Genomic DNA, 15,335 nt, shown 5'->3' with positions numbered 1-15,335 from the left:
CGAAACCAAAGACAAAGCTCCCCCATATGTACATTATGTTTCGATCATTTTATTTCCGTAACTACCGATATTTTCATAGGGTCAAAATTTTGGTGTCGTTGAATAAGTTATATATAATATCGTTTTACGGTACTACCAAGTTTGCTTCCAAAATAGTTTGCCATTAATGATACAATGTATGTATGATCGTTCGAAAATATCGATTGATTGTTTCAGATATTCAATGCGCAACAGCATGAATAAAAAATTATTTTTAATCGACAACTTCGAAAACCGTATACAAATTTATTTCTATCGTTTCTTTTTTTTTTGGTGTAAAGTTTTCGAAAAATAAATGTACACATGTATGCAGCACGTTTTACTGTCCCATCGAATATCGCAACGTCCAATGTTGGCCGACATGCGTCCTTCTAAAACGTGTTTCATGCCTTATGGATCCTGAGGTTGGTCCTGTGCTCTATCGAAACGCGGATTTGATTTACATTCAGTTAAATTCGAGCAGCAATCATGTCTACAGGTAAATTTTTCTCAAAAAATACAGAACAGTGCTACGCGTTTCACTGATTGATTCATATTACGAGCAATGAAATCGATGGTGTTGATATGCTTTTACCATTTTATTACGACATAACCAAACTTCTTGCCAAATCCAGCATGCTTTCAATATTGGAGTACTATGTATTAAAGATCTCTTTGAATAATGTCGGCTGACGCCCGCCTTTTTTCGTTTCAGGCAAAAAAGGAAAGAAGAAGAAGTGCAAAACCCTAGATTTAATGGCATTTTTGGCTGATGGGGGTACAACACCCACTGTGCCAATAAAACCATTGACCAATTGGGCAGATGATACAGAAGAGGAACATGGTAAAACAAATTCACAAATACATCGACTATTATCGTTTTATTTTGTTACCTTTGCAATCATTTTAAATGATAATTGTACATGGTTATTGTATAGTATGTATATAAAAATAATTTGAAAAAAAAAAGAAAATTTTACGAATGGTCATCAAGCATAGAATTATGAATATTCATCAGCAGTATATTCTAAAACATGAATAGAAATATAAAAAATTTCTCTTCAACCGATATCTAAGGTAGTAACTTAATAATACTTTAGAAATCAAAGATAATTCATTTAGAATTGTTTAATAAATTATAAATCAGTAAGTTGTCCTTAAAACTATTCCTTTGTGATAGAAGGATATACATCGAGAAGCAGCAAAGAACCTGTAGTCCTACCCACTGCTCCAAGAGCAGCAAGAGATCCAAGAGGTCTTGATGACGATGTCCCAACCAATCCTCCTTATGTAGCATCACTTTCTAATCTTCCTTATGAAGTGGATGAAGCATATCTAGCAGAATTTTTTTCGGATATGAAGGTCAGATTATCTTCTTTATTTATTCACAAGATATTTCATTTGTCAGAACAATTTATATTATTTTTGTTTTCTAGATCGCTAATATACGTCTACCAAAAGATTCAACTAAACTCAAAGGATATGGATATATTGAATTTGAAGATCGTCAGAGTTTAATTGATGCTCTTAATTTACCCAATACCGTAAGTCTAGTGTTTTGAAATGCGACAAAACAGTATTATTGAATATGTATAGTATATATTTTGTATCGTTCACAGTCTATGAAAACAAGAAGAGTACGGATCGATGTTTTAAATAGCTCTAACGATGATCGTCGCGGCGGACGTATGGGTAGAGATAATCGTAGAGATACTTATGATGATCCCGAGCGTACGTCTGGAGATTGGAGGAGCGGTCCAAGAGACAGTGTACCCGCTGATGGAGATTCGTATAGAAGCCGGTACGATAACAGGGACAGAGACAGAAGAGATGATCGTGACGGTATTACAATCAATCTTTAATGCATAATCGCAATTACAAGTTATAAAAAGACTAATAAAATCTACATCATCTAGGCTCCGATTATGATAACAAACCCGGTGGGTGGCGTGAAAACAACGATAGAGGAAGACCGCCAATGCGTGACAGAGGTGGTTTCAGAGACGATGACAAAGACAGAGATAGAGATGGAGACAGAAGGGGCGGTTTTGGATCCCGTCGTAATTATGGCGATGCCGAATATGATCGAGATGGTCAGCGTAAGCAAACAAAATTACCACCGCCTATGGACAGTAAACGTAATTAATATTTATATCGTTCGAGTCACAGAATTTGATGGATGTTATTCTATATCTTCCAAAACTTTTCGCTACAGAAATATTTCTGTTTTAGCTGATTCAAGAAGTAGGCCGAAACTGCAATTACAACCCCGTACAAAACCTGTAGAAGCTGGTGCTGCAAAAGAAGATCAACCTATAAGAGAGGGTTCTTCATCTACTCCTGCTCCGGCTACCACTCAGGCTTCTACACATTCTCCTGCAGCTACACCTACTTCTACTCCTGCTCCAGCTTCTGCTCCTGCTCCTGCTCCTGCTCCTGCTCCTGCTCCTGCTCCTGCTCCTGCATCTACTCCGTCAACCAATATATTCGGTGCAGCAAAACCAGTGGATACTACAGCCAGGGACAGAGAGATAGAAGAACGTCTGGCTAAATTGTATTCAGAACCGAAATTCAGGGATGAAGGGTAAATTGAATTAGCTAACTAGTGATACTATCGAAATATGGAAATAAAATTGGTGTTAATCTTTTATATTTCAGTGATCCAGAGAAACGTAGTAAAGATAGCACTTGGGGCAGGCGTAACGGAGTAAGGGTCCAATATGTACAGGATTTCGCAACTTATACCGCCATTTCCATATTTGACCAAATTTTTATGAACTTTTCTAGGAAGGTCGTGAAGATAGAGAAAAGGATAGAGGTGGTCGACTAACTTGGCGAAATGATGACGACAGAGGTCGACGAAGTGAAAGACCGGCACCACAAAGTCAGCCCGCTCATTCTGGTAATTTATATTAAGATCATTTCCAAACAAATTTATTGATATAGTTCTTAATGTGAGTTTCTTTTTATTTAGATCAATATGCGGACTCTAGAGGTTCACTTCCCTTTCGCAGTGGACCCCCACCGAAGGGACCCCAAAGATCAAACGATACTCGTGGTTCAGATAGGTAATTCGTTTTTTTTTCTCATTCTTATATGGGACATTTTTATTTTAAAAAATCAGTATGTAATTCTTTTTAATGTGCACTTGTAGAGACCGAAAAGACAGAGAAAAAGATGATGTCAGCAGAATGTCAAAGACAAAAGATGATCAAGCTCCAGTAAGTCGAAAAATATATATGAACAAATATTTATGGTAATGATTATACATAACTTTGTTTATTACAGAATTTCGTAGCTTCCAACAAGTATTCCATGCTACATGATGATGTGGACCCCGACAATATTGATGATTAATTCTGATCATTGTATGTCATCAATGAAATTGTGCCACACGCATCATAAATTGGTCTATATATGCATATTATTAATTTGTTTTATCTCTATTAAAAGATACTTATCGAATTGATTCTTGAATCAAATACTAAGCTCTTGCTATTACTTTACAGGAATTATTGTTGATTTGTATTTAATCTATTTTATTATTCATAATATAATTATCTGTCTACATATGTATTTACTTTATATTTTGGCAACGAACATTCAATACCATTAAATCGATGTGCGAAATCTGATAATATTAGAATGGTGGAGTTATATTGATGTATTTTTCTCTCTTTTTTTTTAATATTTAATTCTAAAAATAATTGCATCTGTAAGACTTAGGAATTGGGACTTTGTACGTCATACTTTATCTACTGTACAGTTATTTTACGATGTATAACTCATTTACATGTAATATAACAATGCCAATTTAGGAGGGAACGATTAAAATGATAAGTGTATGGGAACTTGAGCGATGTATTATATTCAAGTGCCTAGAATTCGATATCACGCAAGATTTAATGAACAGAAATGTATAGGTAATTGCATTTGAACATCGAAATGTTACATCCAACATGAACGCAATCTATTATGCATCTGTGTGTTACGTCGTCACATTGAATTGTTAACAATCGTGACACACAATATCTTGAAACTAAAACGTGGACTGATCGATAAGAAATCTTTTATAGTCATTTTATCATAATAACAGTAAGTTTCGAAGAATTATGCTTGGAGACGTATATATTAAAAATTATGTATTTACAATCTTTCTTGAGGTATATACATATTGACTTCGGTTTCGTTTACTGCTGAGTGGTCTGCGCTAATTGGCGTAGCTGTTTTAATACGGTTTCTAATAATTTTTTCTTATCTCTTTCGCTCTTTTTCAGTACAGCGAATACTGTTTTCTTATCAGACTCTTTTAATCTGCAAACGTATATTTTGATATGTAGATACTGGTGAAATGTTGCACCAAACGATATATGATATCACGGTTATGATATGGTTACATACTTCTCTAACAACAGTACAGCCATGTTCGGAGTTACCAGGTGATATTTACTCGATTCGTGGCCGTAGTCGTGGAAATAAGTAGGCCAGTCCAAACTCATGAATAAATCTAGTAATTGTCTTAATTGTGCGAAATTTTGAAGCAAGGTTCCTTCAGGCAAGCCGACCACGGGTTCCGAAGCGGCGAATTCTAAAAGTTTTCGTATCTTTTTAAGTTACATGCCAGTCGGCTCGGTACAGCTACGAATATTCTGTAACCAGATATTGTACATCTTAATGAAGAAAATAAAACGAACACGTACGTTCACACTGTATTGTATCTAAATTGACTTGTTGAAGAGCACCCATAGATATTTGTTTTACGTCCTCGCTAACTAGAATGGCTAGTATAGCCTTCGCTATGTGAGAACAAGCAGCTTTGCAAGCAACTTGAGCAACTTCTTCCTAAAAAAGATAAATATTTATTATTTACAATTGCTTGAAATTTTATTATTGTGCTACCTCACGTGAAACACATACAGGTAAATTGGTGAAACAGGTGAAAGTACTTTGCAAGAATGCTATGAGATCAGTGATAAAACCGGATGCATGTCCTTGAGGTTCTGCTAGATTCCAGTCATAATTTTCTAATTCCAAAAATTCGTCTAGCTTATTCGTTAATTTGTTGCAAATTTGTTTCTCAGCATCGTCTCTTGCTACTCTAAACATAGCTGATTCGACACCCATGCAGCTTAGCTGTCCTTCATGCGGTGTTCTGCAATTGTTTGTATGTTAATTAGTAATAATTTAATTTTAGAGATATTATTCATACTTTAATGATAGTTTAATTTTTACCCCGTGATATTAGTTACAAACTCTTCCAAATACTTTGTAGATTTCTCAAGGTACCCTGTGTTTATAATAATCTGAACTACTTGTAAGAGAGCCAACGATGGCTTCTGAAATAAAGAAGATAGACAACCACTAAATGTTCTCGTTAATAACAAGTTGGTTGATTTGCAGATCATTTCATCTATCTCGGTCTGTGTGAAATTTAAGTCCTCCGAAAACTTGAGACAGGCATAGATGAATTCCTTCACTTGCTGGTAAACTTTTGGTACCATATCCGAGAATGGGAACTTCTTCGGAAATTCCGTTTTTTCTAATTCTTCGTCGTGATAGGGAAATAAATCCAGAATATTATCATATTCCTCTTGTGTTGTGACCTATAAGTTTTAATATATATGTAATTTTTATAATGCATAAAATATGTCACACAAATACGTACCTGAATTGGTAAGAAACTATCTTCATCTAAAATGTCTCTGAACACTTGAACCCAATGCTGCATCAAAACCTCGTTGTAATGTACACGAATTTCTTGTAACAAATCCCAGAGTTGTCCTACAGAATACCCATAATTCTATATAAGAGGAAAAGATAGATAATAAATATTTTTATCCAGTGTAATTAGTTAATAATGCGACAGGCCATCACTTACTCTTAAAGTTGTATTGAACAGCATTATCAGATTTTTGATTCTCAGAATAAGTCTTGCATCTGTGCAGTAAGCCTAAAATAGTATTGTAGTTAATAACTTAGTAGTTTTTGTGGATAATTTTAATAATAATTTATTGCTTACAGAATGAGTACGAAGTGCATTGACTATCTGGGACAATGCCATGGACCACAGTTCATCCAAGTAAACTCTCGTTGCTAAACCATTGCCTGTATTCAAAATATGATCTTCCACTACAAAGAATCCCACAATTCCTTGTAGGTAAGTCTGATAGCCTGTTATACTCTCATGCTGGAAATGTAAAATAAAAATTGAGTATACGTACGAGGAAACTGCTTCTGCAAATGAAAGATAATAATGATATTTACCATATTAATGGGAGACTGTAAAACTAATCTAGCTTGTTGTTTTCTTTGTTGTCTGTAATACGCTTTAAACGTTTCTCCTTCGCGTAGTACTGTATAAATATGCATACAACGATACACCGGACTAAAATCCATTAAGTCCTGAGCACTTAATTCTTCTTCACCGTCATTCGGCACAGATGTTCTAGTCTGCGATCTCTTCTTCTTCCGACCAATGATCTCGGCCTCGATAGTTAATTGTTCTTGCGTCTGTTTTGAAAATCGTATGTTCCATCAGATACATGAGGATTTATTTATAAACAAATCCTGTATGCTATACTTACGTGTCTCATAGCAACATCGCCAATTTTAGGTGAGTATTTTCTAATATTTTCTAAAAAGTCTCTTAAATCAGACATGGAAGCATCCTTTATATTCTCACGTAGTCTAAAATCAGTGCAATCTATCAGTCGCTTAATCTCACTTACACATTTCTGTGTAAATTACTGGTTAGTTACATTCTGCTGTAAAAACAAATGTTGCTTTATCTTGTGACATTACTCACTGTGGTATTTGCTGAGTAATTTGTGAAGAAAATCTATAATTTGTTACTTTTGGTAAATCATGGTGTTCCAACTGCTCCAGTGTCTTTAGAGCTGGATAATAACGTTTATCTTTCAATTGTTTCTGCAACTTTGCATATGCAGCTAAAACAGGAAGACACATGGTAAGACTGTCTACTGCTGCAGCCATGTTACTTTCTACTTTACGGGCTCTAACAAGCTCTTCTCCCTTTTCTATCACTTTGGTGGAGGTAGCAGTGATGCGCTTGTCAAGCTCCAATATCTCAGCCTACAAAAAGCAATTAGAAATATAGTGTTGCTATTTTGAAATGTTAGAATGTCTGAAACTAACACTAACATTGAGTTGTTGCGCTTGAGAACGAACTTGCAGAAGTTCTCTTATCGAATCAATGAAACCTTGATAGTGATGGTTGCACATTCGTTCGATATCCTTGTCATGAGCCTTGATACGCTCATCAAGCTTTTCCATAAACTTTTGATGTTCGTGGCCATCGTAAATAGCCCTAAAAAGAGAAGAATTATAGACAATAGACAATAAATTGTTCCTGCTTTTTTGTCTTTTAAATTTTTTGTCTCTGTGGAGATTATTGACGACAATGGTACCTGAAAACAAGCCCTATACTGTTAGTATCTGTAGATTCTATTTCATACAGCAGGTACTCGTGTTTGGGTACCATATTTGACAATAGATTGTCAACTTGGTTAGTTGACAACCTTGACATGGTACAACCCTAATTCGATTTGTCTTTATTTTACAACAGGGACAACCACCCCCGTTTTCCACCCCTCCAGTGCGCATATGCAGGATAAACGGTCGCATCTGCGTGAAGGGGTTGTTCCGGGGGCGCGTCTTTTGACCAAAATACCGACAAGAAATACATAATTTTCTCATAGGTTTACATACCGAAAAGTTGGGCCCAAATAATCGTCTATGCCCTCGATTTCTTGAATAAGAATATCGTATCGTTGCATTCTAATTAGATGCTAAGGAAACTCTAGTGCGATAAAACGAAGAGGCGTCAACGAAATTGATAAAGTTGATGGAACACCCTCAAATTTATCAAGGTCGAGTAATATCGATTTGTTGTGCAATTACATGTTGTGTCAACAGAATAAGCTAAGCCTACAAATTTTGCTAGAACGTTTCTGTCATTAGAACAATTGTCCGAATGACAGTGTCAGTCGTCAGCATCATTCGTTTGAACTGCCATCTTCCGCGAAACTACATTGTCTACCACGTTGAAGTGTCGCTTATGTCGTGTGTCACTTTCCGGCGGTCAGTGAACTGTCCAATTTAACGGTACAAAGTGGTTTATTGTACGACGGATTCCATAGGATTAAAAATTATTGAAATTACTAGACTCAAATATATCTGTTACGATATTTGTACATATGTATATCTACATAGATTTCAGTTGCCAGTTAGAATTATGTGTGTCGTTTTAAAAACAATCACTATCATTCTGTACACGAACTTAATGCAATTACGTAGAATGATAGTACGATAAAGAGGATTCAGTGGTCATCATAGTTTCAAAATAATTTGCAACTGAAAAAGTTACTCATCATATTTGTTAGGTTGTGTACCTAAAGTAATTTTTACACGTAATACAATCTGTTCATAAGTAACATATCGATTAGAACCGGCGATCAAATTGACGCAATACTTAAATTTTTATCATTTTAAGCTGTAGCATTTATTCCTAAAAAAAATGTTCTAAATAACAAAGTATTTTCGAGCGATTTGGCTTGTTCATTGTTCAATTTATCAGATGTATATTGGTTTTGATAAATTTGACTTCCGAAGATAAACAAAACCGCAAGTATAGTCTACTCGAGTAAAATGGATCTGTAGGGTGAGACCGATATATCGGGCGGGAATTAAATATTTTCTCTTCAATTCTACATTTCAATATTCTTTATTATTCTTCTTTCTTAGTGGTCATCGAATAATTAGTTGAACAATATTTCAAATAGAAAAAAGTCTTTCGCTTGTAATATTTTCCGAACACGAAAAACTTAGTTCGAGCAAACCGTACGAGCTTTTGGCGTCTGGGTTGGAGACGCCAAGTCGTCGGATGTAGTTCTGTGCAGTGTGAACCCCGGTTGATCCTCACCTATCGATTCTGTCGCACTGACGGTGCACTGGATATCGTTTTTCTTTGAAAATCTCTGAAATACTTCAGTTAGGAACGGGATATTTTAAACAAGAAGTAAAATACGAGTAAGTAAATCGTTCTGCGAGCAGTAACTGTTCTCGAAATCATTGGCGCGCAAGTGCTTGATTTTCCTGCGTTTCCAGGTCTATTGTTCAATTTGCGAAGCATAGCAAAAAAAAAGTGATTATTTTATCGCGCCGTTGTTCTGCCAATCATGTTCATGTGAAAATAACTATAGGACCGTTGCGTCGAACTTTCGTGTCGTCCCCAGTTTATTTGCGTCTCCGATTTATCTCGAAGTGCATCCTTATTTGTATAATATTTGAGTGCAATTTTTTAGGGAAGGAAAAATGACACCAGAAGGATACACACGAGTGTATGTCGGCGGCCTGAATGAGAGCATCAAAAAGGAGGACCTCCAGACAGAGTTTGAGAAATATGGCAAGCTGAATAAAGTTTGGGTTGCGTTCAATCCGCCAGGGTTTGCCTTTATCGAATTTTTAAATATGAATGAGGCGGAACTCGCGTGTAGCAGTATGAATGGCACAGAAATTATGGGTGCCAAATTGAGAGTCGAAATCTCACGAGGTAGAGGTCGCGGTGGAAGCAGGGGTGGTATGGGAGGATTCAGAGGAAATCGAGGTGCCGCTAATAGGGGCTATGGGTCTGCGGTCTCCACTGCACTCAGTTACAGAGGCAATAATGCATATGCAGATTACGGGAATTATTATGCAGGCAAGGGTGGTGGAAGTAGAGGTAGAGACTACTACGGCGAAGATTATATGACCAATCGTGCCAGTGGGTATGTCACGCGAGAAGGATATGCACAAGATGTCTATAATAGCGGAGAAACCAATGCTGATTATTATACCAACAAAGGCACTGGCACATCGAGGTATCGAAGTCGTTCTCCGGCTGGTCGTGGCAGGTACTACTGATACCAGTCCTTGTAAAATGATTTTACATTATATGCTATACGTACACAAGCTTAGTGAAACTGTTTTACTTGGCAAACAAAGACTAAAACTAAACAAAAAAGCAACCATTAATTTGCTTCTATTATTGGTAACAGGCATCAAGTAATCTGTTTCTTTTGTTGATATTAAACCAGACAGAAATGTATTTAAAACTCACCTGAATATATTTTTCAAAAATGCAAAGGTTTTAGTTTGAAATAGGTAATTTATTCCATTGACATTGTTTGGCAGATAGATATTGCAAGCAGATACAAAAATAAATAATTACATTATGGAATCTTCTTAATAGTAAAAGTAATTTAACATATATATATATATATTTATACATATGTTATAATATACATATATATATTTTTTTACATTCACTTGATTATATATATACATATATTTACATTCACTATATATGGTAATCAGTGTGCGAAATACAGACAAATAAAAAAAAAATCATTTGTTGCATGACACTAGAGTCAGCAATTTAGCTGAACGAATTTATTGCATGTACAGATGTATTATGCAATTATAAATAGGCTCTCAATCAATGAGAGTTAACCGCCAGATAAGGGCGAAAGTAATGTGACATCCTGTTTTGCACTTCCATGTTCACAGTCATCGTCATCTTCGTGAATGCACATAAAAGATCTACACTGCATTGCCAATCTGAACCGCGGGCCAATCAGCTACCCGCCCTGATGACTACATTTCTATCCAATCTACGCAGCGACCTGTATATAGACAAGAACTACCATTGCAGAATTAAGTTGTGCAATACCATTTATATAGTATAATTTTAGTTCCACAGTTTGTAATCATTTTCAGAACATTACTCATTAATCATAGAGACGTGTTATTACGAACTTTATATACAATGAATGAAAGAAAGATGAAACAAATTATGAAAAAGGATTTGAATCAGCAAGCCATACGATCGTAGACTAAACTTATTTTATAGTGTTTTGCATTCTTTCAATTTGAAAAGGAATATTATATATTCTGTAATCTTTCATAAGTTTTTTATATGTATTTTTTTATACTTCTTTTGTGTTTCTCTTTTTTTCTTTTTTTTTTGTAAGAAGAAAGTATGCAATAAGATTCTTCTGTAACTTAGCCCTTTCTGTTTCTTCTTTTTTCTTTGGAATTTTCATATTCTTTAAGGGGGTTCTAATATAATGGTCGATACTTTTACATCATCTATCATAGATGTACTTAACGTTTAATAAGGTGAGGTAAAGCAAAGAGAATTTGCGCAATTTTAGCCAAATGCACACTACATGCTCGTATATAATACTTAATTGTGCAGCTTTGCCTTAAAGGATTTTTATACGTCAAAACAGGATTAAAGAGCTGCAAAATTAATTCGCTGCATATGATCTAAAGTATGGCCTTGAAATATATGTGCAGAGATAGTATTGCATTTGGAAATTTTGAGCATTTGTCACTGTGGATTCTCAAATGAAAACTAATTGAAATTATGGTAATAATGTTTGCCATTGCTGTAAATGATGTGGAATTGGAAATCTATTAAATGATTTGCTCTCACTACTGCCCGCCACCCTGCCTGCCTGCTTGTCTACTTTCTTAAAGTTTACACTACTTACTGGTTTCTTTCTTCGACGAATAGACAAAGTTCTGACGGTCTTTTTCGCATAAGTACAAAACGTAATCGCTACGATGGTATCCAAAATTTATATCATTGTATATCAGAAACTTATAACAATTTTTGTATCTCGTTATAAATAATTATTTGGCAATCTTCGGTATAGCATGGAATTGCTACGTGAGTATTACAATCTAAAATTAGTCGAATGAAAGGTAAAAAAAAATCGTAAGTAAAAGGGATAGTAGTGTATTTTCAGTACTGCATTGTAAAACATAATAATTGCAGTTCATTATAGTAATAAATGCATAAAATTAATTTTTTACAATAGAACGTAAATTACTTAATATTATTTTATAGAAGCTAACAAATTAGATCGGCGTTCAGTATTTTGGAATAACGCTCTAATTAATTGTTTCACTTGAAACGCTGTAAATTCCCGTGCTAGCGGTCCTTTACCGCCTCCCCATCTAATTTCAATTTCTTTCAATGAAGCACCAAGCACTTTGATTAGTTCTAGAAACTTTTCCCATTTCCTTACGTATTGATGAATTTTCTGAGGGTCCTGAAACACAGAATAACTTCTGTTAAAAATGTTATTAAAAAGGAATAATATTGTTCCAGTTTAATTTTACAGGATCAGCTGGTGGGATTTGTTTCGAGGCCAAAATATTAATAATTACATTCTCATTGTAATTTTTAATAAAAACTTTGAGTGGACTTGCTCATTTTTCTTATAATTCATAAACACACCGGAAATATTATTGGTGCACGTTTAACTATCATACTGAATAATGTTCCCAAATCGGTCGCAACATCTGCAGGAATGTCTTCAACGGATACAACTCTAATTGTAAGATCTTCAATCATAGAATTCGTGATGCATCCTGAAATGATAATTAATCAAAATAATCGAAAGAATGCATCGTAACATTTGTTCGAATTTCATTGAGGAACAAAGACTGACCTACAGCTCTACAATATATGTTTATAGGTAAAACGTCTAGCCAAACTGTTTTCAGTAACTCCAATTGTCGAATGCACTGTCTGAGTGCACGTTCGGTGTTCGGTTGCAGCTCCGCAGTTTGACCTAACGCTGACAAACCTAGTTAAAAACATTTTCATTAGACGTTATTGTAGCAATCGATAATTGCTATTTGATTTTCACTAACCCGATTCTTTGAGAATATCAAAGATAATATTTCGTTGATATTTCATATGTTCTAAGAAATACGCTGATCCAACGTCCCTTAGTATTAGTATTTGATCAGCGAAAGCTAGATTGTAATCTTTTAGAGACTCTGGTAGCTTGTCCCTGTATTCATGTCCCAGTGTGAGAAGATTATGAGCGAGATACATACAATTATTATGGAATACAGCTGATTAAAAGATATACAAGTGATTAATTAAAGTATTAAAAACTTATTAGTATGTACAAAATAATTAAATTCTCACCGACTTGTTGAGGTATCGTTTCCAAAAATTTTCTATGATGTTCCGGTACTAATCCTGAGTACATTTCGAAAACATTTCGGCACGTATAGAATAATCTAAGTGCACAGGTATCTGAACTGTTACATGCTTCGTCTAGGATACTTCTCGCAATATCTAGTGTCTCCTTTGCACTTTTACTGAGGCAAATATTACTTATTAATTTAAATATTAACGAGTACATTGACCACGGTTTACGTTAACTATTTTTATACCTTATCTGACATTTAGGAAGTTGAAACGTTTTATCATTTAATTTTAAATCTATTTTCATATCATTATAATCATACGCCTCTCCAGAAAACTCCAGCGGTTCCTGTAATATTGAATGTCTATTAATAATTTATATAATTCAAATAATTGATTTTCAATTTAAAAAAACTTGCCTGTGGTTCATACGTGATACAATCGTGCAAATCTTTCTTCATAATGTTCCGTGCCTTTGCTAATAAATCCTGGCAAATTCTTTCGATGAAAAGTTTATCGATATTCTTTGTATATTCCGATAGAAACAGTTCTTCCGGCGTCAGAAAGCCTGCAATAATATAAATAATTACGTATTCGGAAACGGTCTAGTACTGAACATTAGTGTCGCAATCGTACCGATGTCTACTAAAAAGTTTTGAAAATCGAATATTGTCTGGACAATAGGTGTAAAGTTCTTTAAATCAGCGCTGGACGTAGGAACAATTCGCGAGATGCAATTAGTCGTTAGAGACGCCGACAATCTGTCCAGCAGGTGTGGCTTTATCTCATTCAGGAACGTTTCCTTGTCGTGCGTGATTATATTGAAGTGTTGATAAAGAAATTTGAACAACAATTCTAGATTGTACAGCACGCTTTTGTAGCTAGGCGATTTTTTCTTGTCCAAGATCTTAATTGTGAATATTTTGGTGTTAGTCACGTAGACTGAACAATCGTCGTTGATAATAGGGTTGATTACATGGTCCATGAGGGTGGTCGCGAATTTATGTAGGTGGCTGGAGAGATTATCGATGCAATGCAGCCCTTGAATCAATTGCTGCATATCATTTAATTCATCTTTGACGCTTAACGTGATAATATTTGAGTCTTTGTCTTCGATGCCCGTCCAGCAGATCCGTTCGTGCAACAACGAGGATGTGTTAGGTAGAAAAGAAGTATACAGACTTAAATATTCTTCCTCGATTGCTGTAAATATGTCGAGATCACGGAGATCGCTTTGAGAATTGTACAATATTGTCTGCATTTCACATAGCTTCTTGGCCGCGTTGATATAAGATTTCTCCTCTTCATAATTCTTTATAGACTTTATGCATTTATGCAAAGTTAACAGCTGATTAGAAAGTTGTAGCATCATGTTCGACTCCTTCAATGCCTGCGAGAGAGTCTTCAGTTCTTTTGTAGATCCTGAGAGCTCTATTTTCACCTTAAGTAAAGAAATATTAATATTAATTTATAATAATTCACCTTTAAGAATTTTGTGCGTACTATATTCTTGTACCTGATCATCTATTCTTTTCTGTAATTCGTTAAATTCTTCAAGAAGTGTCTCCCCTTTCAAAACTAAATGCTGATCCCTCGTAAGTTTCGATGTAAATTCAACGTAATTGTCGTTCATAAAATCCTGGACACTGTACTTCAATTTCGTTACTTCTTTTTGTATTTCGGTTATCTTTTCATTCAAATTCATTGTTTCTAATTTACCTGCTTGACAAAACGATACGTTAAAATTTGAACTACTTAAGTACGTAAATTACGTTATATTAAATATGGAAATGCGAAAAGTAGACTATCTTTAAATATTTCAGCGGGAAATTTTATACATCGTGCAAAGTTGTATGCGTTACGCTACTTTATAAACGCACCTGCTGTGATTAGCACGTCAGTTAAAAACGACGTCATGTTTACTCCTATTTCTAGTTTCGGACTTAATTATGGTATATTTTTCTGCTGATATTTAATAACAATATCTGCGATAAACAATTATAAATATCAAATAACCTCCAAGTTCTTTTTCATTCTGTTCTATCGCAGTGTTTACTGTTTACGTTCACTGACAGTCTTTAACAGCGTCGAATGCTCTGTTACTATAGATGGAATAATGTGTATTTTAAATACGTTTGAGTTTGATTTCTGTGCGTTTTCATGGAAGTTACATAGAAATAATTCAGGTTACATTTATTTATCTACATTACATGATAATCATTTAACTGAAATATTTACAGTTTTAAGAAATAAATCAAGAAACAATATTCGATTGACAAATGGGCAGAGAAAAATTGGTTATCGG

General features: G+C 34.9%; 4 protein-coding genes across 7 annotated transcripts; 2 read left to right on the top strand and 2 right to left on the bottom strand.

Moving 5' to 3' along the window:
• The first annotated feature begins 374 nt into the window (after positions 1–374).
• Positions 375–3,590, top strand: eIF4B (eukaryotic translation initiation factor 4B). 3 transcript variants are annotated; one of them, XM_033480968.2, is made up of 12 exons: positions 375–517; positions 734–862; positions 1,199–1,380; positions 1,455–1,562; positions 1,638–1,860; positions 1,935–2,117; positions 2,251–2,602; positions 2,677–2,725; positions 2,806–2,920; positions 2,993–3,086; positions 3,173–3,239; positions 3,307–3,590. In XM_033480968.2, exons 1-12 carry the CDS (start codon positions 508–510, stop codon positions 3,373–3,375), a joined length of 1,581 nt encoding a protein of 526 aa, XP_033336859.2. In that variant the 5' UTR covers positions 375–507; the 3' UTR covers positions 3,376–3,590. The 3 variants fall into 3 exon arrangements, with proteins under 3 accessions (XP_033336859.2, XP_033336858.2, XP_033336857.2); XM_033480967.2 differs by having other exon boundaries at positions 376–517; positions 1,202–1,380; positions 1,935–2,156; XM_033480966.2 differs by having other exon boundaries at positions 376–517; positions 1,935–2,156.
• A 538-nt stretch (positions 3,591–4,128) lies between these two features.
• Sec15 (exocyst complex component Sec15) lies at positions 4,129–8,056 on the bottom strand. Of its 2 annotated transcripts, none has more exons than XM_033480895.2 (13): positions 7,747–8,056; positions 7,180–7,345; positions 6,824–7,110; positions 6,603–6,705; positions 6,283–6,528; positions 6,038–6,205; positions 5,897–5,968; positions 5,684–5,818; positions 5,251–5,621; positions 4,936–5,170; positions 4,719–4,860; positions 4,420–4,606; positions 4,129–4,332 (listed from the first exon to the last, which is right to left on the bottom strand). In XM_033480895.2, exons 1-13 carry the CDS (start codon positions 7,812–7,814, stop codon positions 4,209–4,211), a joined length of 2,304 nt encoding a protein of 767 aa, XP_033336786.1. In that variant the 5' UTR covers positions 7,815–8,056; the 3' UTR covers positions 4,129–4,208. The 2 variants fall into 2 exon arrangements, with proteins under 2 accessions (XP_033336786.1, XP_033336785.1); XM_033480894.2 differs by lacking the exon at positions 7,747–8,056 and adding an exon at positions 7,446–7,614.
• A 346-nt stretch (positions 8,057–8,402) lies between these two features.
• Positions 8,403–11,514, top strand: Rsf1 (Repressor splicing factor 1). The gene is made up of 3 exons (XM_033480978.2): positions 8,403–9,066; positions 9,342–9,929; positions 10,585–11,514. The coding sequence occupies exons 2-3, from the start codon at positions 9,352–9,354 to the stop codon at positions 10,610–10,612; spliced, it is 606 nt and encodes a 201-aa protein (XP_033336869.1). The 5' UTR covers positions 8,403–9,066; positions 9,342–9,351; the 3' UTR covers positions 10,613–11,514.
• Positions 11,515–11,805: 291 nt separating this feature from the next.
• On the bottom strand, positions 11,806–15,121 carry Zw10 (Zeste-white 10 kinetochore protein). Its single transcript, XM_033480901.1, has 10 exons — positions 14,911–15,121; positions 14,547–14,749; positions 13,667–14,471; positions 13,450–13,598; positions 13,279–13,379; positions 13,028–13,203; positions 12,745–12,951; positions 12,540–12,677; positions 12,326–12,459; positions 11,806–12,137 (listed from the first exon to the last, which is right to left on the bottom strand). The coding sequence occupies exons 1-10, from the start codon at positions 14,945–14,947 to the stop codon at positions 11,922–11,924; spliced, it is 2,166 nt and encodes a 721-aa protein (XP_033336792.1). The 5' UTR covers positions 14,948–15,121; the 3' UTR covers positions 11,806–11,921.
• Positions 15,122–15,335: the final 214 nt, after the last annotated feature.

Source organism: Megalopta genalis, chromosome 2 (assembly GCF_051020955.1).
Source record: "Megalopta genalis isolate 19385.01 chromosome 2, iyMegGena1_principal, whole genome shotgun sequence".
NCBI lineage: Eukaryota > Metazoa > Arthropoda > Insecta > Hymenoptera > Halictidae > Megalopta > Megalopta genalis.
The sequence above is the reverse complement of the archived record's forward strand: the minus strand, read 5'-3'. Positions and strand labels throughout refer to the sequence as shown.